The 20103-nt window shown below is 34.5% G+C and overlaps 4 protein-coding genes across 5 annotated transcripts; 3 read left to right on the forward strand and 1 right to left on the reverse strand.

The window, feature by feature from the left end:
* The first annotated feature begins 156 nt into the window (after window positions 1-156).
* Window positions 157-3806, forward strand: LOC101265038 (glutamate receptor 2.5). The gene is made up of 5 exons (XM_010324502.4): window positions 157-605; window positions 733-2048; window positions 2197-2509; window positions 2588-2982; window positions 3073-3806. The coding sequence occupies exons 1-5, from the start codon at window positions 254-256 to the stop codon at window positions 3616-3618; spliced, it is 2922 nt and encodes a 973-aa protein (XP_010322804.1). The 5' UTR covers window positions 157-253; the 3' UTR covers window positions 3619-3806.
* Window positions 3807-5133: 1327 nt separating this feature from the next.
* Window positions 5134-6979, reverse strand: LOC101255896 (ATP synthase subunit epsilon, mitochondrial). Its single transcript, XM_004241881.5, has 2 exons — window positions 6611-6979; window positions 5134-5376 (listed from the first exon to the last, which is right to left on the reverse strand). The coding sequence occupies exons 1-2, from the start codon at window positions 6792-6794 to the stop codon at window positions 5348-5350; spliced, it is 213 nt and encodes a 70-aa protein (XP_004241929.1). The 5' UTR covers window positions 6795-6979; the 3' UTR covers window positions 5134-5347.
* A 1539-nt stretch (window positions 6980-8518) lies between these two features.
* LOC101249652 (uncharacterized) lies at window positions 8519-13074 on the forward strand. The gene is made up of 7 exons (XM_004241860.5): window positions 8519-8970; window positions 9082-9144; window positions 9928-10064; window positions 10492-10529; window positions 10628-10673; window positions 11835-11999; window positions 12616-13074. Exons 1-7 carry the CDS (start codon window positions 8600-8602, stop codon window positions 12777-12779), a joined length of 984 nt encoding a protein of 327 aa, XP_004241908.1. The 5' UTR covers window positions 8519-8599; the 3' UTR covers window positions 12780-13074.
* Window positions 13075-15406: 2332 nt separating this feature from the next.
* Window positions 15407-20077, forward strand: LOC101263823 (protein MANNAN SYNTHESIS-RELATED 2). 2 transcript variants are annotated; one of them, XM_004241820.4, is made up of 6 exons: window positions 15407-15854; window positions 16417-16525; window positions 16627-16697; window positions 17668-17753; window positions 18711-19290; window positions 19448-20077. In XM_004241820.4, the coding sequence occupies exons 1-6, from the start codon at window positions 15759-15761 to the stop codon at window positions 19724-19726; spliced, it is 1221 nt and encodes a 406-aa protein (XP_004241868.1). In that variant the 5' UTR covers window positions 15407-15758; the 3' UTR covers window positions 19727-20077. The 2 variants fall into 2 exon arrangements, with proteins under 2 accessions (XP_004241868.1, XP_010322803.1); XM_010324501.4 differs by having other exon boundaries at window positions 15432-15854; window positions 16630-16697.
* The last annotated feature ends 26 nt before the right edge of the window (window positions 20078-20103 follow it).

Below are 20103 nucleotides of genomic sequence, written 5' to 3' on the forward strand. Positions count from 1 at the left end.
CGTAAACTTATTATAATCAATTGATATAATAAAGTAAAAAGGCATTTTACTCAATCATGGAGCGTACAGATAATAAAATAAAGACTTGTAGCATTGACTGCACTTTGAAAGTTTCAACTTTGTCATTTCTATCTACATCAATAATCGTTTGGACTCATACTAGTCAAGGTCTTTAACTTGTTAATATCTATAAAATTCACTAATTCTGAAGCTATATTTCCAAAGTCGCCCATTTGAGAGAGCTCTGCAGAATATGGTTTACTTGCACAAGCAGAACTCCTTGCCAACTCACAGACTACTTACTACCAGAGTTTTTCAAATGAAAAATCCAAGACGTCACTTCCTAATTCTATTCATTCAACTTGTGTCTATCATTAGCTTTTGCCACTATGTAATGCCAATAAGAGGTGAAAATAATAACACTAGTGCTGTAAAGGTGGATCTGGGTATAATTCTTGATATGGAAACAGATGTGGGAAAAGTAATGCACACATGTATTTTACTAGCAATTGAAGATTACCATGCTGCCGCTAGTCATACTGCCACTAGGATAGTACCCCACTTGAGGGATTCCGAGAAAGATGATGTTGAAGAAGCATCAGCTGGTATATTCTGATCCATGATTTACTTCTGTAAACTAGCATACCAGTCTCTCTTTTCGTCTTTTTTCACTTTTGGTTTAAATTTCCGTTCAAACAAACGATGTCTTACAGTCTGATTGTGTATATGCAGCCATATATTTGCTCAAGGATGTCCAAGTACAAGCTATCTTTGGCCCACAAACTGATTTTGTGATTGACTTGGGGAACAGAGCAAAAGTTCCTATCATATCTCCAGCAACAAATCCTTTACTTTCAGTCAAGGAAAATCCCTTCTTCATCAGAGGAGCACTTCCTTCTTCCAGCCAGACTAAAGCCATTGCAGCAATTGTTAAAAACTATGGTTGGAGGCAGGTTGTAATCATCCACGAGGATAGCTCCTATGGAACTGGGATAGTTCCACATCTGACGGATGCCTTGCTGGAAAACAACACTTTAGTTTCCTATAGAAGTGTTATTTCTCCTTCAGCCAATGATGATCAAATACTCAAGGAATTATACAATTTGAATACAAAACAGACGAGGGTGTTCATCGTGCACTTGCAACCATATCTTGCCTCGCGCCTTTTCCTCAAGGCCAAAGAAGCTGGGATGATGAGCACTGGATATGCATGGATCATCACAGATGTGCTAACGAGCCTTCTGGACTCAGTAGATCCTTCAGTAATTGAATCATCAATGCAGGGTGTTCTTGGTATAAAGCCTTATGTTCCAAGTACAACCGAGCTTAAAAATTTCACCAAGAGATGGAGAAAAAGATTTCGTCAAGTATATCCAGACATAGACGGAGTAGAACTCAATGTTTTCGGGCTATGGGCATATGATAGTATCACTTCATTAGCAGAAGCAGTAGCAAAAGTGGGAATTACTGCTATCCCGAAATTCAAAAGAGAAGATACTAGAAAGAACTTAACGGACATAGATGCACTTGGAACTTCAGAATTGGGATCTCTGCTCATTCACTCTATGCAAAACATAACGCTAAAAGCAGGTCTAAGTGGTGATTTCCGCATAGCAGATGGAGAATTGCAGCCTTCGCCATATCAGATTGTGAATATTATTGGGACAGGACAGAGAAGCGTTGGATTCTGGACAGAGAAGGATAGCATTTCGTATAAACTGAAGATGAATGGTAAAATAGCTAAAACTGATAATAAGCAACTAGGGCCCATCATTTGGCCCGGTGAATCTACTATTGTTCCGAAAGGCTGGGACATGTCCACAAGCGGGAAGAGGCTAAGGGTTGGAGTTTCTGTCAATGGAAAGCTGGACGAATTCATTAAAGTGGAAAGAGATTCAAAAACACAAGCAATAGTCGCAACTGGTTTATGTTTAGATTTCTTCAAGGAAATCATCGAATCTTTGCCATATGCTGTCAGTTATGTATTTATTCCATTTACAATGCCAGATAGCCGCACTTCCCCAGACTATGATCATCTTGATAACATGGTAATACCAAATCCTTGTGTAAATTGACCTCTTTGGTCAAATACCTTACGTGCTCCTTATTGGGACTTTCTTCTCTGCTTTTTACTTTTGCTCAGACTGAGGAAGACCAATCATTAATACTGCAATAATCATTGCTTGCCTTGAACAGGAATATGATGTAGTTGTAGGTGATGTGACCATTTTAGCGGGACAATCCAAGTATGTGAACTTCGCATTACCTTTTCCAGAGTCAGGTATTTCCACAGTTGTGCCAGTTAAAGATGATGAGAGGAAGAATATTTGGATTTTCTTGAAACCTCTAAAGAGTGAGCTCTGGATAACAACTGGAGCTTTCTTTGTCTTCATTGGTTTTGTGGTTTGGGTACTCGAACATCGTGTAAACAAAGAGTTTCGAGGACCCAAGCACAAGCAAGTTGGTATGATGTTCTGGTTTTCTTTCTCAACTCTCGTTTTTGCTCATAGTAAGTCTCTAACTCAAAGGAAGCTTTAAGATTTCACATTGTTTCTCAACAAATCATAAGTACGGCTGGTTGTTGCAGGAGAGAGGGTAACAAGTAACTTAACAAGATTTGTGCTGATTGTGTGGGTTTTCGTGGTTCTGGTGCTGACATCAAGTTATACAGCCAGCTTATCATCTATGCTAACAGTGCAACAGCTCCAACCTGCCAATGATCTCATTAACAATGGAGGATATGTTGGGTATCTAAAAGGTTCTTTTGTCGAATACTTCTTGATGCGCATGCAATTTGACAGATCCAAGTTAAGAAGTTATAGCACATTGGAAGAGTATAATGATGCGCTCTTAAGAGGAAGCAAAAATGGAGGTGTTAGTGCAATTATTGATGAACTACCTAATCTCACACTCTTTCTCAACAAATACTGCAGGAAGTATATTATGGTTGGTCAAACTTACAAGACTGATGGCTTTGGATTAGTAAGATTCTATCTGCATCTTTTAACTGGAAAGGTTCTCTAACACTATCTCACCCAATATAATTCATTTTTTCTGCACAATTTCTTGTAGGCATTTTCAGAAGCCTCACCTTTGGTACCTGATGTCTCAAGAGCAGTCTTGAAGATGAAGGAGGGAGGACAGTTTGCGAAAAGAGGAATACAGAAATACTCTAGTAATGAAACAGATTGTTCACAGAGCAATGGAACATCAGATAGTCTCACGCTCGATAGTTTTAGGGGCCTTTTCCTCATAGCTGGTGTATCAGCAGGCACCGCTCTTCTCATATTCTTCCTTATCTTCCTTTATCAGAATAGAGAAATCTTAGCCACTGATGATTCAATACGGAAAAAGATTTCTGCAATAGCAAAAGTCTTTGATGAAGAAAAAGATATATCTAATTCTAAGTCAGGAAAGCCAGGATGTAATGAAGAAAGCCAAACGGCTACAGTACTGCTCGCAGCAAGTGAAACTTCCCCTGAAATATTGCCCAATCTCCCTTCGCAAAGCTTAGAAATCAGAATCTCCGATGGCCTAGGAGAATCCCCTGCACATGAAGGGTTCTCTGCAACAGAGCCTGCAACTCTAGTTCATGAAACCATTACAGAGACATTCTAAATTTGTAACTTTGGCCTTGATATTTGCATCAAGGGGCAGCTTAAGAATTGGATCTGGTGGGTTTAACCTTGGATGATTGTTATCTATTGTATTACTGTATTCCCAGTGCTACACATTTACATGGCAACTTTCTGATCTAAAACATTCATTGACCATTTGGTGGCTATAAATCATCTACTGTATCATCATACTTGAAGCCCGTTGCTTATAAGCCAAAAGTCATAAGTTAGAAATCTTAACTTACAACTTTTGGTTTAGTTTTGTTGTTTTTGCTTAAAAATAAGCACTTAAAAACACTTTTTAAACTTACCCAAACACAACAAAAGTGCTTAAAAGTTATCTTGGCTTAAGAGCTTAGAGCACCTAAAATAAATTAATTCAAACAGGCTCTTATTTTAAAAGTGGGAAGTCCCATAGTTGAAAGTTGATTTACGAAATTAGCCTTCAATACTTGATTGACAATTTTATCATCCATTAAAAAATTGCCTCTTATTAAATAATGCAAGATATATTAAAAATTACCTTTCCACTAGTTTTGTCAAAGCGCACTTAAGCCCTGAAGCGAAGCGCAAAACACTCACTTAGTATTTGTTTGGTTGGGGAACAAGTTATCCGTAATTAGTTACTCCAAGTTGCCATCCCAACCTCAATGTGGATAAATAACACTACAATCTAGGGATAAGTTATCCCAAACAAACATGGGATAAAATCATCCTAAAATTAATCAAGGATTAGTTGTCTCTTATCCCTTGTACCAATCAAGCCCTTAATATGCCCTTTAGTGTCATCATCAAGGCTCTGAGACATGTTTTTCCTCACTAATGAGCATCTCCAGAAGAGGCAACACTAAACAATTGAAATTTCACTTTAACGTAATCCTATTTCATTTTTTTTTTCCATGTAGTTGTTATTCATGCTTATAACTATTAATCTTGAACTAAAACATGTATACTTGTATTGTTTCTCCATTTACTCTTTTTCATTAAAGCCTACGTTTATATTCAATTTGCACTTAAAATATCAATGAACCTTAGAATGTTTTGTGCTTTTCTATTTTGATAACACTACTTTCAACTAGACACCAAAACCCTCGGTCCATGCATTAACATATTCTATCAAACCTCAAACTTATTTACAAAGCATTGTATTGGATTACTGAACAAAGAAAAGAGTTCAAACTTCAAGCCATGAATTTTAAGGTGACGCTGAATCTAAAGTTAGAAGATTTTTTTCCGGAAAATATCATGGCATGCAAGTTGTATTGGTAATTTGTTCATTTTCTTTAAGTTTTTAGTTCGAATTCACACAAGATAAAGCATAAACAATTCTGCTCACCCTCTGGTTCCTACTTACCACTTTTATATTAACTTGGAACATAGGAAGTAATTCACAAGTTTGCTTAGATGACCAAGGCGGTTATTTTCTGTTATGCTCCAAGACAGTCTTCAAGGACTCGATGATTCAAATTAACCAGGTGAACATTGGGATTGATAAATTATGATAGCCTGAGTGTCCTTTGAAAACTGGAAATAAGTCACTTGATAACAGAAGCAGGTCTAAAAATAAACATTATCACAATTCCATCCAAGTATAAATCAAGGTCTATCGGTTATATTATTAGCATATCAATGTTTAAAGCAAGCTCCACCAGACGTGCACCATACAAAATTCCAGCACAGTACAAAATTCAGTTGAGAGAAGAAATAAAGCCTGAGATCCAACCTTGTTCTCATTCTTCAGGAGAATCCGAGCGGATGGCTGTTAAAAAACCAGCAGAAATGTTTATCAGTAAGCAGAAAGCACAGCTTGCAAGGATAATAAGACAATAGAGAAAAAAAGACATCCGCCGTTCCCCATCCGCTCATCTAAAACATAAAAAAAGAGTACGCAGAAAAAGCTAAATTCCTATTTACCACAATTCATTTGTTTATGACTTTTAACGTGTGAGAGTTATTCCAATTAAGAAGCATGTATAAACACAAACATGAGCACCACTGTACATTAATATCAATCGGCAGTGGCCTGTGGGGTCATCATAATGATCCTCTACTTCTTTCTATTTCTCTTAATGAGTCCAACTTCTATCCATATTCCAGTTAGACCTTGTATTATGAAAATAGGAAAATGAGAAGAAACATATTATGCTATGAAACATTTCAACATAAAATGTTGAGGATACGAATGTATAGATATGATGAAATCTATGAACTGATATCAGGTTGCAAACTCTACAGCAGTGATTACAAGTGAGTACATACTGCCTTTTTAGAAGAGGAGAATAAGCAAGAAAGAGCACAGGAATAGTACGCAAGTCAGTGGTCGGTATTGAACAAATGATCAACACTAGCAAGTACATTGGGGAATAATTGTTGGCAGTGAATGAGTTCAAACAAGCAATTTAGACAGGCAAACAGCACAGAAATCATGTGCAAATTCTAAATAAGTATGATTCTCAGCACCACAAAGTCTCCCAAGCTTTAGTGGACATCCAAATGCAAGACAGAAAGAATAAAACCTTCACAGTCCACCTAAAAGAGGTAGATAAACTAATAAAATTGCTTTAATTTCAACTCATTGGTTATCTATTTAGTCAGGAGTAGAGTTCATTTAGAACATTTTCATGTCTAGGAGCTGGAGAAAAATCTTCTCTTGATTAATATAATTCTTTAGAGAACAACTCCCGCAGAAACCCACCAGAGCTAACTATTATATGAACAAGAATCTCATTGCATTCTAACATATGAACATAAACCCTAGATTTATAAATGCCACCTATTAACCACTCAGAAGAAAAACCGAACACAGCAGATTTGCAAGTTCAATTTATTTACGACTCCCTGCAACGAAATTCCCATCACTAATAACAGCATCTGAAGAATAGTAATAAAAGCAATTACTGAAACATTAATACACAAAATAAGGGGAAACCAAAGATCTGAACTTTGGGTTTCCTGATCGAAAGGGAGATAAAGGAAACAGAGAGACCGCTTACTGGGTTTCTGAGGCTTGCCATCAGCCCATTTGGAGATGGTGAAATGGACCTTCTCACGGCTCAAAGCTTCGGACTTGTAAGGCTCCTTAAGGCAGTTTCTGACCAGGTTGGCGCATAGGTTTGAGTAAGTTATGTAAGTCATCCCTGCCGACCTCCAAAACGGTGCAGCTGCGTTAGAAGCCATTTTTCTGCTGCTTTTGCTTTCTCTCGGCTGCGTTCTGTTGTCACGGATGAGATGAGTACCTGCGCACAATATCCTGTCAAATGTCGATACAAGGGGGAAATGGGCAAATTTTACCTCTATACCTAGAAAATTATCTATTTCTCCTAAATACTTTTTTCTTTGTTAACTTTGAAAAAAACATATTTAGTCCTAAAATTAACTTAATTTTGGAATTTTTAAGTTTAAAAAAACTACATAAATATTTCACTTTTTACAATTCAAATCACTCATAAAAGATAAAAATAAAAATAATTCTAATCTATATATATGGTCAGACATAAAATGTTTGGCCATGAAATTGTTTTATTATATCCAAAGTTAATTTTCAAATTAAAAATAATATATCAAAGAAATACTTGAGTGATAGTATATACGATTTTCATTAAATACGATTTTTTTTTTTGCAGAATTCTATATATATCTTACATTTATAAGATTGAGTATAAATTTTTGCTTACTTGCTCCAAACTACTAGCAACAAGTCAAAATTAACTCAAATTTATATTTAATGGCTACACAAATTAAAATTAAAAGGAAAAACTTTTTTTTTTCAAATCTCAGTGACGGTAGAGGTGGGAATTCAATTCTTCGATTCGATTTAATTAAATTTTGATTCAGTATTCGATTTTAGAAAAATATGCACCATCCAAACTAAGACCGTTTCGATTTGATTTAGTTCGATATTTTTAAATTGATTTTTTGGTGTGAATATAATAAAGTGTTAATAGTTTCATGTGCTTAATAAAAATAAATAGAAGGTAAATATGTGACATTATTTTTTGTTTCTCTCGTAACTGAATGAATAAGAAGAGAGCAAATATAATTACGGACTCACAATGAATGAGAAGGTACATAAACAGAAGCTAACAAGCATTTGCTAGTTGCTACAATGAACATAAGCTAACAAGCGTTTGCTACAACAATAATTTCAAACTTAATTGTCATTATAATACTATATTAATATCAGTATAATAATTTTTTATCATAAAAGGCTAGCTGAAGTAAAAAGTGTAAGGGTCCGTTTGGATGGGTTTAATAAAAACAGCTTTAAAAAAGTACTTTTAAAAGTGCTGAAACTTATTTTTAAAATAAGCAGTTATGCGTTTGGATAAAAGTGCTGAAATTGTTATGTCAAACATGAAAAGGAAAAATGGAAGAAAGAAATGTTAGAGTTATATGGGTAATTTGGAGATTGTATAAAAATATTAAGAGCAAAAAGATAAAAATGTGGTCAACTTAAAAAGCACCCCTATCCCAGCTTTTAACTTTTGGCTTAAAATAATTTTTTTTAAACTTAAAATAAGTTATTTTGAGTATTGTCAAACAGCTAAATAAGTCAAAAACCAGCTTTTAAGTCAGTTTGACCAGCTTTTAAGCTGAGCCAAACAAGCTCTAAATGGGTCATGTAAATATTTTGAGTAAAAAATATATAAGAATTATTAATTAAACATATTAAATATTTTAACTATATTTAATAAAACTTCAATTCTCCGATGCACCTTAATTTCGGCTCCCTTACACCAAATTCCAAACTAAAATTTCAAAAAAAAAATAGATATCGAACTGAAAAATTAAATTAATTTAATTCAGTTCGATTATTCGATATTTATGTCCACGTGAGTGCCGCTAATTATCTACATTAATAAGATTCATACTCACAAATGTAATAATTGCTATAAAAAGAAAATTTTAACAATTATTGAGGTCTTTTGGTTTGGGAGTAACAATGGTTTACTTCTCACTTGGCTAAACCTGGGCTTTTCACAATGCAGTATCCTCAAGCAACAGCTGCACCAGAGAGGGCGCGCGCCCGTAGCCTCGCGGTCTTCTCCCCAAAAATAATCACTTGCAAAAATCGGCAGCAAGCTTCGCATTTCTGTTCCACAAAGTTTGGCTCAGCTCTTCCGTCCGGCACGTCTCTGTCAATTTCGCGTCGGGCGAACTACAATGCCGCCGTACGGGCAACTTCGTCTTCATTCTCCAGCTCTGCCTCACCGTGGGATGAAAAACCCTACCAAGTTTTACCGAATGGCAAGATAGTGTACTTGGACGAACAGGATGTAGTCACCTTCCTTGACCCTCCCATGGAGCTTATTCCTTTGGATCCATCTTCTTATAATCCCGCCCTTTATCTCTGGTGAAACACTATAACTGAATTGCTTTGATAGACAATTAGTAAATTTGATGCATTTTAGCAATTAAATACTTATTTAGTCTCATTAATCTTGTTATTTGTTGTTATGGTTAGGAAGAAAATTGAGGATATTCCGGAGGAAAGGCGGCACAGGTTGTTGGCCTTGCTTAACCCAAGGTCTGTATGTTACTTGGTTTCCTTTTTTTCTCTTGATTTTATGACTTGTGCTTCATGAAGCAGCGAATATTTCTCTCTGTCCCTTTTGTATGATTCGACTGAGTATGAAATTTAGTAGGATAGAATGACTTGTATACTCTATTGGTAAGAATAGATGATAGAATTACGTTACTAGGCTAGGCGAGACCAGTGTCATAAGCAAAACAATATTTTGGTTAAATTCGAACGATTTAAACAAAAATGAATTTGAATTCTTGAAACATGTGAGAGTTTATTTTATGAAACATTTGGTTAGAGGGAATTAAACATTAGCCGTATAAATTGGACGGAATATGTGTCTTTCCTTTACTGCGTTCGTAGTTATTAGACATCTTGAGATATTACGCCCCATACATCCCCAGCTATTTAAGCCCCTCTGGACATCCTTTTGCTTTGTGATTTATGGCTATAATAAATTTATGATAAAGAATTGCTTTTATTGATTTTATTAGCTTGTAGAATCATAGAATACCTACTGTGATTATGTTGACAATTGCTTAAAGTAGAGAGGATCTTTAGCTATATGCAAAAGCATGATTTTCTCCTCCTCCCCCGACAGAGAATCTTGCTATGCTCATTACATATATTTACAACTCAAACTATCACTTCTAGAGATTTATCATTATGTCTCTTTTAAATATAACCCATCCTAGGCCTAGGGACAGTCAGCTTATGTAACGTAACATAGCACACAATTGATAGTGTTACAATATATCCTCATATCCTTAGTTTAACTTCAAGCAGGTTGATTTCACAAGCTTGGGAGATAGCTGGGACACGGTACAATAATTCAAAACTGGTAGAGAAAAGTGCATCTAGCTTGCTAGCAACTGGAAATAGTGATACAGTTGCTGAATTTTGGAAGTGCAGAACAAGCGGAGGTTACTTATCTTGATTTTTTCCATTTTATGACCCAAAATAGTTCTATATTCTGATTTATGTTTCTAATAATTCTGGACCATGATAAAGTGTTGTCCACGTTTAGCCAAGATTGGTGGTCTGGTCTTTCTTCTATTTTCCCTTAGCATATGAAGTTTCAAGCAACTAGATGATACCAGATTTTGAAATCACATGTACTCAGAAGGAGTTTGACTGATAATTCACATATTTGATTTCGGGTGAGGGTAATCATAGTGAGAGAATCTGATGGTTGTGCAGCTTGGGCTATATGATCTTTAGATCCTTAGAAATCTATCCTAATTCTCTAACTGGACCTGTATTCTACTAGCTGCTAGTAACATACCAGTGTATGTCATTTTCAATTCAATGTTCGGTGAATGATTTTAAAATACTTTGAAATGTGAACAGGGCCACTGCAGATTGCCTGGTTAAATTTTTTCAAAAAGGTTGTACCCCTTATTGATGTCTTTTGAACTGATTTTTGGAAGAATTCAACTCTGATAATTTGGTGCTAATACTTGAGTTCCTTAATTAATTTTTACAGGTTGTATTTCACGCTGGTGATGGAAAGGCATACGGGCGACTTATTAGTAAGTTAGTTACGAGCTATCTTAAGTTACACACCAACAATTTCTTCTTTTTAAAATTAATTTTTTCTCCAGAGAAGATAATTGTTTAAAGCTTTTTGCATTTTTTTACTCTGTAGTAATCTTGAGAATTCTTTTGCATTTTGTTACTCAGAGGTAATCTTGAGAATCCTTTGGCAGTTCGTTACCTTTCTGTTTATAGGTTGAGTGTCATGCTTGTTTGGGAATGTTGCTTTATTATTACAAAGACAGAACTTCAGATATACAATACTCCCTCTGTTTTAATTTACGTATTTTACTTTCTGTTTTTAACCATTTAAAAAAGAGGATGTCACTAACTATATTTAGCATCTCTTTCATCCAGCATCCTATAGGACATGTTTAAGACCACAAGATTCAATGGGTATTTTGGTACATTACACACATATTTAAGATGTGTGTCCAGCATGAAGAAAAATGTTTTCTAGAAAAATATGTAGGTTTCTTACTTATTTTCTTGTGTTCGGTATGTAAGCACAAAAAATTATTCGTAAAGAATTTGTGTATACTCTAGACAAATATTATGGAGGTGGAGAGGGAGTAGGGTGTGAGGTGGTTGGGATGCGGACTACGGGGTGAAGATAAGATGTGTTGGATGGTGGGAAGGACACAATGCTGCTTGTGGAACTTGTATTCTCTATTTCCTCTAAGGAAGTCATTTTCCTCATTTTTAAGGAACTTATTTTCTTAGAGAAAATATTTTTCAAAAATTTTAACCAACCAAACATGGGAAAAATCGGAAGACATTTGACTGAACACACATTTTGTTTAGGACCAGAAGATTCAAAAATCTTACCTTCTTAAATTCAAACATGGGAAAAATCGGAAAACATTTGACTGAACACACCCTTTGTTTAGGACCAGAAGATTCAAAAATCTTACTTACCTTCTTAAATTCCGTCAATAGTCAAATCGTCGAACCAAGACTGTTAAAACGAAAAGTGGAGGGAATATATTATAATACTATCAAAAGAATAATGGTCAGGAACAATATATTCGAATCAGGCAACGTACAATGAGCTTATTAGGATCCACACTAAATAACCACTGATTAAATAATGATATGATTACTGCACAATTGATTTGCCTAGTATATTTTTCTAACCAATCATCCACATTATGCAGGCGAATCAGTTTTCTCTGGGCTCTCGAGTTCATTTTCTCCTTTGTACTTTACGGTTAGTGAAGTCAAAGAAGTGATGTCTACAGAAGAGCCTTGTGATTTAGCATATGAATTCAAAGATGGAATATTGGATCTCCCTGATTTTCCTCGTGGTTTCCCCATGCCAGGTGAGAATTATTGCATCAGACTTCAGGATTCTTGTTGAACAAGATTAGACAGCTTCTCGTGCAAACCACATATTACCCGATAACCTTTGTGGTTTTGTTGTTTTCTTCAACTTCAGTGGCCTATCCACCCTAGCCACTCCTGAACAATTGTTTCCTTACTGATATACATACCCTGAAATACCAGGCTTGGTAGTGAGTCCTATACGTGGTTGTTTGGATTTCATTTTCTTTTGTATTGTCAAGTTCACTAGTTCAAAACCTTATCTAGTCGGTTCCTGGTAAAAAAATTTTATGGACCCTATGATCCCACTATGTTCTCTATGGCACAAATATTATCAATAAAAATTGTATGCATGAAGTTTCTGAGTATGTCAACCTTCAACACACCTTTAAATGCTCCTTGCTTTCACTGTCCTATCTGACTGTCGGCTACCAAATCTTATAAGTGGGGTTGAGATGCTGGTAGGTTTCTTAATCGATTTGATTGTTATTACCGAAGTTGCAACTAAAGAGTTACAATTTCATGAAACCTCTTCTTGGCATTGCCGAGCTTCCTTTGTTAGTTCGTTTAGTGCACTTAAATTACTTACCTAATTGAGGTGTTTTAACATCTCAGCGGAGCATCCATGGCCATTTAACGATGAGATAGTCATATATATACGTCATGCCGGGCCAGGAGTGATGGTAGGGCAAGCCTGGCAAGAAGGAAAAGCATTACAACAAGTTCCTAAAAAGCTGTGTAGTGAAATCTTGATGGTGAAAGAGTATTTATCTTCTTAGCCACAATCAGGCTAGTTAGTTGTTCTATTGTGTCAACTCTTTTGTTATCTGTGAGACTGTGACCATCTCTTGGTATGCAAGTCTTACAAGTGTACATATTGTCATTTCTAGTCTCATTTCTTACTGTTTGCCACTTCTACATGGATCATTATCCACTGTTCACGGTCCGGTTTGGTTAAAAATCAAAACTAGTTTTACTTCTACTTCTCAAACAAATGGAAGAAACATTGAAGTTAGAATGAAAAAGAAAACATGTAACAAGAATTTTAGTTGTAATCTTACTGTATTTTGAAAATGTGGTGGATTTGATATATATTTTTTTTTAGAAAGAAAAGGATATTTTCCCATATTTGGAGCTTGGAAGAACAGATAAAGTATGTGATGTAACTAGAAGATGTTTCTCCTTTTTCAAACATAGATAGAGTAAAATGAAAGAAAGGAGTACGAGTACAAGAAACATTTGTTGTCATACTATAAAAGGAATAATTGATGTGAGAGTGAAACGAAAGTTATGGTGTCTTTATTAAGTCCCCATAACAATGGGAAATGAAACTAATTTACATGAAACTAAAGTAAGATTCATTTCACTTGCCTAAATATACCGATAAAATAGGATGTTGAAGAATAAAAAAATCCGCCACCTAACCTTTTTTCACGAGGCGCCCAATCAACCTCACTCAACAACTCATGCATTGTTTTCGTCCTCTTTTATGTTCTCTTCTTTTTCTACACGTAAGAAAAATAATACTGATAATTTTCTATTTTAGAGTCAAATTATAAAAGTTTTGATTAATATTTTATGATATATATATTTTTTTATGATATGATATGCAAAAGAAGTTGTAATTTATTATATCTTTAATATAGTTTTTGTATATTTAATTATTTTTTTTAAAAATATCAAATTAATGTAATTTAATTAAAATTTAAAAATTAATCATATTGACTTTTGAAAAGCGCATCATGACAAATAAAAGTGAACAGATATGGTAGATATACTATTATTTATTACTATTAATCAAATTAAAAATTAGTCAGATTAATCATTTTGTCTTTGATACTATTAATTGTTTTTTTAAATATTTCAAACACGTCAATATAATAAATATTTAATTTAAAAAAAGACATATATAAAGATAAAATTGATAAAAATTAATATTTTCTTTTAAAACGTGTAAGAAAGAAATACAATACATAATTTCAAATAAATGAAGTGTATTTTTCCTTTCGCCATCTCTTTCAACCTATTTATTTATTTGTTATAATTTCTAGATAACAATTGTAGGATTATTGAAATTTTCATTCATCCAACGCCGGAGATGACGTGCAAGTTGCAACTCTGGTGGGTTAGATATTGTTCTATTTTTTCGACGTCACATGATACTATTAGAATTTAAATTACTACATTTTATCATAATGTTGTTGCACATGTACTTTTTTAATATTCAATAATTTGACAACTTGTAGATTCTAATTTTTGTAAAATGTATTTAAAAAGACTAATAAATTGGTATCCAGATTGAGACAAAAAAGATTGATCATTGTACACCAACCGTCCATGATTTCTTTTTTGAAATGGTGAATGATAGATAAATTATTATTTTTTTTCATTTATATGACACTGTTTGATTATTAAATAGAGATAGTGAAAGGAAATTTTTAGCATTTAAAAAAATTGTAATCTAAACTAAATATGACTTATTTAGCTGAAAATCACTGATAGGGTAATGGTAATTTAATTATTATTATTATAAAAGCTGATAGACAATAATAGTATTGCAACACCCTATTATTAAGGATAAAATAAGCATATAAAAATTAAGTTATTTCTAAATATAAAAAAAATTATATTCTATTCTGAACATATTAAAAAGGCAAGTGTTTACATTAAATTGGGATCGTGAGATTTTTAATAATTTATGTAAGGAGGGATGAAAGCTTAGAGTGCCAGTGTATAAGCAGATCTAGGTTCTTCGATTTTATCTTTTTAACAATATTTACACATTTTAAAACAAAATATAAAATATTTACTATAAAACACAAGACATGTAAAAAAATTATAAAAAATCAAAGAAAACAAAAGCAGGATGATTACCTTTTATTATCTGATGATTGATGAAGCACATCGATAAGTCATAACTTCACCTTTTTTTTCTCTTTCATTTCCGTAATATACGCTCAAAATTAGTATTATTTTTTTTTTTGGTCATACTCCATCTTTTTTAGTCTTCTTTATTTAATTCTTGGTAGGTTTTAGTTAACATTTTATTGTGGAAAAAAAATCAACTAAAATTAGGGGTAATTCAGTAAAATGATAAAATCTTTTTCATACTCCTTTCGTGCTTTTTTTACTTGTCAACTTTTAAATTGACATACTTATTAAGAAAATAATTAATGGTGTAATCAGTTTATCATTTTACACCTATTAACTATGAAGTGGATGAATTTTTTTTACATTTTTCAAAGTAATTAGTCATTTAATATAATAGATAAAAATAAATTATCCTTTCTTAATTTATCAAAATGAACAAGTAGTTAAGAATAACTATAAATAAAAAAATAGACAAGTAATTAACGAGGAAGAAAATATTTCAGCGTTGTGTTTAGGCGCTGAATCGTTTTCAAAAGAAGTGTCGGTGGTAGAAAAATGAAGGTCGAAAAAGAAAATAAAAAAAAAAGGGAGCGCCACTCTGTCAAGTCATCTGTCCTTATCCCGATTGGCCCTAATTAATCCAACTTGGTAAATTTACAACAAATAACACTGCTACACTTGCTGCTAATTCTACTTAATTACCAAAAGCAGTGATATATCCCGCCGGACTTTTAGTTTTTATTGCTAGTAATTTAATCATTTATATATAAAACTCAGCATCCTAATACACATTTTCACTGTGAAGTTGCTGCTCCATGTTACACTGTACTTTCAACTTCTTCCATATTTGATTCCTTGTGAACAGAGCTGTTGTGGATCCGTGAGAAATGGCAGTGGATCCGAGACAAATTGTTGCTGGTGTTCTTACTGTTACTATGTTTGTTATGCTCGGCAACATGATCACGAGGGATCACTTTTATCCAGTAATTCCTCTCATATTCATGTTCTATCTATTTGATTTTGATGTTGTGTTCTGTGGATTTGTACATCTACATGAGCGGCTATTCTAACTGCATAATTACAGTTGCTGTTGCTCTTCATTTTGGCCGATTGATGCTTTGTTTTTGGCTTTGTTGAGTTGTTTGTTCTGCTGCTGCTTTAGATGTTACTCTGGTCTCTGATCCTATTATTATGTTTCTGGATTTCATTATATTGTTCGAACTGAATCGAACTATGCAGTATTTAACTCGTTTTGAAAAGATTCTAGTATTTTCAATCAACAAATATTCTCACCGGCAGTTGCAGCAAACTGTCACTACGGTTACCTAGTAGACTTCATAGTTTACTGAAAGATCCCGTGATTTCTGGCTTAGCCTTAGCTAAAAATGATTAATCTAATTAATTTCTGCATTTAGAGATTCTATAAGATTATGCCAAAAACAGATTAGAAAACAGTGTCTAGTGTCAATATTTGACTATGTGATATTCTTTGTTTAATTGTTTGGACATTTCTGATTTCCTTTGACCGTTTTCCTGCTGATGTAGGTGGATTCTGATATATCTATCCATAGTACCAGTAAGCAGAGCCTGGTAACTGGCCCTTGGATGAAGGGTGGTGAATCCGTAAAGCCTTGTTGGACTAAACCAGTTCCCCGTGAGTGATTTAATAATCTCGATTTTTTAAGGTTTATCTTTTATTATCTTATTTTCTTTTAAGAAATTTGTACATCTCTTATTCTATGATTTTCTCAACAGAAGAAGCTGACCAATCACAAGGATTTGTTACATTTTCACTTACTAATGGTCCTGAATATCATGTCTCTCAGGTAGCTTACTAGTGTTAGATCTTGAGTTTATCAAATAGCAGTAGGTGAATAATTACCTGCAATGTACTTGACAAACTAATTGCAAACTTTAGGTTCTATCTTTTAGTCAAGCATTTGTTTGCTGCAAATGGTATTTACAAGTTTGCTTTTGATGTTATTTGTTTTGTACATAATTTACTAATGTTTAGGATGATCCATCGAGACGTTCAACAGCAGAACTCAGCACCATTTTATCTCCTACTCATGTTGAGAACTGTAAAAGGAGCACAATACTGTCCCATTTCATGTTTTCGGAAAAACCTTATAAAACTACGTTATATGAGGCATAATTATCTATGAAGTGGAGAAATTACATTGTACATTCATTTTCTTGCTTTTTTGATTATGTTTACACTTGATAATTTGTTTCTTTTCACTCAACGGGTATTAATAATCGTCTAAGATTACTTGTCCACCTGACATTTTTAGTTGGTCTGTTTGCTTCTGATCTGAAATGATTGTGTGTATGGTGCTCTAGATTCCAGGCCATTCAAATATTTCAAGTGCTCATATGAATTGCATCTATTTCTTTTGTGTAGGGGTGCTATGCAGCATAGTTACTTTGATGGGTCTTTCTTTAATCCATATTTGATGTTCATTCTTCTTGGTTGAGATACTGTGACTACAGTTTCTGTCTCCATTCACATTTCTGTATGCCAGCATACAGCGGGTAGGGGGTGGATGGGATAGAAACTGAACTTTAAACCACTACTTGATATTTCTGTATTCCTTGTATCATGGTTATTTCTCATTAGCTTGGAGGAGTATCTGGCACTTTCTTAAATTACATCATCACTTCGCCTTACTGTTTATGCTCCCAGCAAAGTGCAGATTCTTGTAAATGTTATAGGATTAGTTAGACTTATACAGAGTTGTGTCTATGTTTGTCTTCTCTTCTATTGTCTTATTCTGTGTGGAACTGGCATGTTAGATTGCTGATGCAGTTATAGTGGCGAGGTATCTGCGTGCAACTCTTGTGATCCCAGACATCAGAGGGAGCAAACCTGGGGATAAGAGGTCAGTGTTCTCTATGTGTTTTCCCTATCTCTTGTTATTCTTGCAGAGTTTTAATGTTGTTTTAAATGAGAACTACTTAAGGAATTTGATCTGTATTTGACATTTATAAAGGTTACTTGAATTGTTCTTTCTCTATACACCGTCGGAACATCATATTTCTTGTGCTTGATATGCCCAGATGGAAACTCAGCTCACTTATGAGTCAAGATACTGCATTCATTTCTTTGGGAAAGATCTCCTTTATTATTTTCTTACATCTTCCTTATTTTCTTTTTCACTCCATTCCCAGTTTGGAAGAGCCTTGAACCGAGGGTCTATCTGAAACAACCTCTCTGTCTCTGAGGTAGGGGTAAGGTTAGCTTACACTCTACCCTCCCAAGACAGGACATTAGGTATGTTGCTGTTCCCAGCTTGGAAGAGCTTGTAAATAACCAATTAAAAGAGATTTTGCTCATGGCACATAGGTCTACCAATTTAATTTTTTTCTAGTCTCCTACTGCTCCTTTTCTCTTTCTTGGCCCTTATGATTATAAGTTGTACTTTATTGCTATTTTTTCTTATTCATGTGTCTGTTGCCTTTGTTTTAGAAAAGCTCGCGGCTTTAATTGTGTTTAAAGCCCTAGCAGACACTAGACACTTATCTACATTCTTTTATCTCCGATAACTCTAATTTGGAGATAGAGTCCTGAGCAGACATTGGATATGATTTTCATGAGCTATTCCTAGTTGAAGTTTCTGTCTGTAGAACTATAACCTTTGGAAGCTGGAAATTAGAGTTGTTAAAGCTGGAATTTTAGTGGCTTGCTTAATATTTGATGGCTCTTTCAAAATTTAATGGCTTTTCAGTACTGCTGATAATCTGTGAATTTTATCGATTTTTAGTTTTCATATCATCTTGGTCCACACTTATAGTCACCCAAAGTTTGAAGGTTCATGAAGGCCATTTGTGATTTTCAGGAAATTTGAAGACATCTACAATGTTGAACGCTTTGTGAGAAGCCTAGATGGTGTGGTTAAAGTAGAAACAACTCAGCCTGCTGAAGTCTCATCAAGAAATCTTGCTGTTGTGAAGGTTCCAAATAGGGTTTCTGAGGACTACATTGCTGAAAACATTGAACCAGTTTTCACATCTAAGGGAAACATAAGGCTGGCAACATACTTTCCTTCAGTAAACATGAAAAAAACGAAAGAGAAGAGTAATACCGACTCAATTGCATGTATGTCGATGTTTGGAACTCTAGAGCTTCAACCAGAAGTTAATGAAGTAGTTGAGTCCATGGTGGAGCGCTTAAGAACTTTGAGCTCAAAGTCAAAAGGACAGTTTGTTGCAGTGGATCTGAGGGTTGATATATTGGAGAAGAAGAGTTGCCAAGGTGACAGTTCTCTTAAATCAAAGAGCTGCTATGGTCCAGAGGAGATTGGTATGTTCTTGAGAAAAATTGGTTTTAACAAGGATACAACTCTATATCTGACTCAATCAAGGTGGGATAGCAGCCTTGATGCATTGAAGGATCTCTTTCCTAAAACATATACAAAGGTCTGGTTTCTTTACTTATTGTATTTACTGTTTCACAATATTTTGCTCTACTATCAGATTGCATGTTTAGAAAGTAAAAGAATCTATATGCTTCTATGTATCTCCATGTGTGCTTTTACTATTTGTGTTGCTTACTCCTCTGAAAACACAACTGCAGGAAAGCATAATGCCCATTGACAAGAAGGCAAAATTTCTCGACTCAGAGTCTTCTGAACTGGAGAAAGTAATCGACTTCTACATGTGTTCTGAGAGTGATGTTTTTGTACCAGCAATCTCAGGCCTCTTTTATGCCAATGTGGCTGGTAAGAGAATTGCTTCCGGAAAGACACAGATTCTTGTTCCAGCTGATATTCCTGGCTCTTCTGCTGCTTCGACTGATTACATATCCCATTATGTCTCAAAGAAGAACCACTTCGCCTATTCATGTTTCTGCTAGCTCCCTGTGAAGAAAGGCTGAAAAATGCAGATGGTTGAGATTGCGGATTTCTTCTACGTTATTCCTTGCACTTATGTTTGTAAGAAACACAGGTTTGTTTGGTTCATAGAATTAAGCCTACCATTTATTAGAGGTCTTGATGGAAAAGGTCAGGGCCACAAATAGTCGAATGTTGAATTTAGCATTTGTAGAGCAGATTTTATTTACATGTCAGTAAAGCTATTTCAAACAAAAACACTCGGCGTGTTGAATTTTTTTTGTTATGATTGTTGTCAACTCCATTCCAATCAATGGAGATTGGAGCGTCCCGTTATAAATAGTGAAATTAAATAGCCTATGGCCTTCTATTTACGATCTGTCATCATGTACTATTTACA

This window comes from Solanum lycopersicum, chromosome 6 (assembly GCF_036512215.1).
Source record: "Solanum lycopersicum chromosome 6, SLM_r2.1".
NCBI classification, from domain to species: Eukaryota; Viridiplantae; Streptophyta; class Magnoliopsida; order Solanales; family Solanaceae; genus Solanum; species Solanum lycopersicum.

Bases quoted from the DNA above. Each gene is read 5' to 3' on its own strand.
- LOC101265038 (XM_010324502.4), top strand. From the start codon at position 254: ATGGTTTACTTGCACAAGCAGAACTCCTTGCCAACTCACAGACTACTT. The intron at 2,510-2,587 runs GTAAGTCTCTAA...TGGTTGTTGCAG, and splicing joins AACTCTCGTTTTTGCTCATA to GAGAGAGGGTAACAAGTAAC. The intron at 2,983-3,072 runs GTAAGATTCTAT...AATTTCTTGTAG, and splicing joins AGACTGATGGCTTTGGATTA to GCATTTTCAGAAGCCTCACC.
- LOC101263823 (XM_004241820.4), top strand. From the start codon at position 15,759: ATGGCAGTGGATCCGAGACAAATTGTTGCTGGTGTTCTTACTGTTACT. The intron at 15,855-16,416 runs GTAATTCCTCTC...CTGCTGATGTAG, and splicing joins CGAGGGATCACTTTTATCCA to GTGGATTCTGATATATCTAT. The intron at 16,698-17,667 runs GTAGCTTACTAG...CTGGCATGTTAG, and splicing joins CTGAATATCATGTCTCTCAG to ATTGCTGATGCAGTTATAGT.
- LOC101255896 (XM_004241881.5), bottom strand. From the start codon at position 6,794: ATGGCTTCTAACGCAGCTGCACCGTTTTGGAGGTCGGCAGGGATGACT. The intron at 5,377-6,610 runs GTAAGCGGTCTC...GTTTTTTAACAG, and splicing joins TGGCAAGCCTCAGAAACCCA to CCATCCGCTCGGATTCTCCT.
- LOC101249652 (XM_004241860.5), top strand. From the start codon at position 8,600: ATGCAGTATCCTCAAGCAACAGCTGCACCAGAGAGGGCGCGCGCCCGT. The intron at 10,065-10,491 runs GTTACTTATCTT...AAATGTGAACAG, and splicing joins GAAGTGCAGAACAAGCGGAG to GGCCACTGCAGATTGCCTGG. The intron at 10,530-10,627 runs GTTGTACCCCTT...TAATTTTTACAG, and splicing joins GGTTAAATTTTTTCAAAAAG to GTTGTATTTCACGCTGGTGA.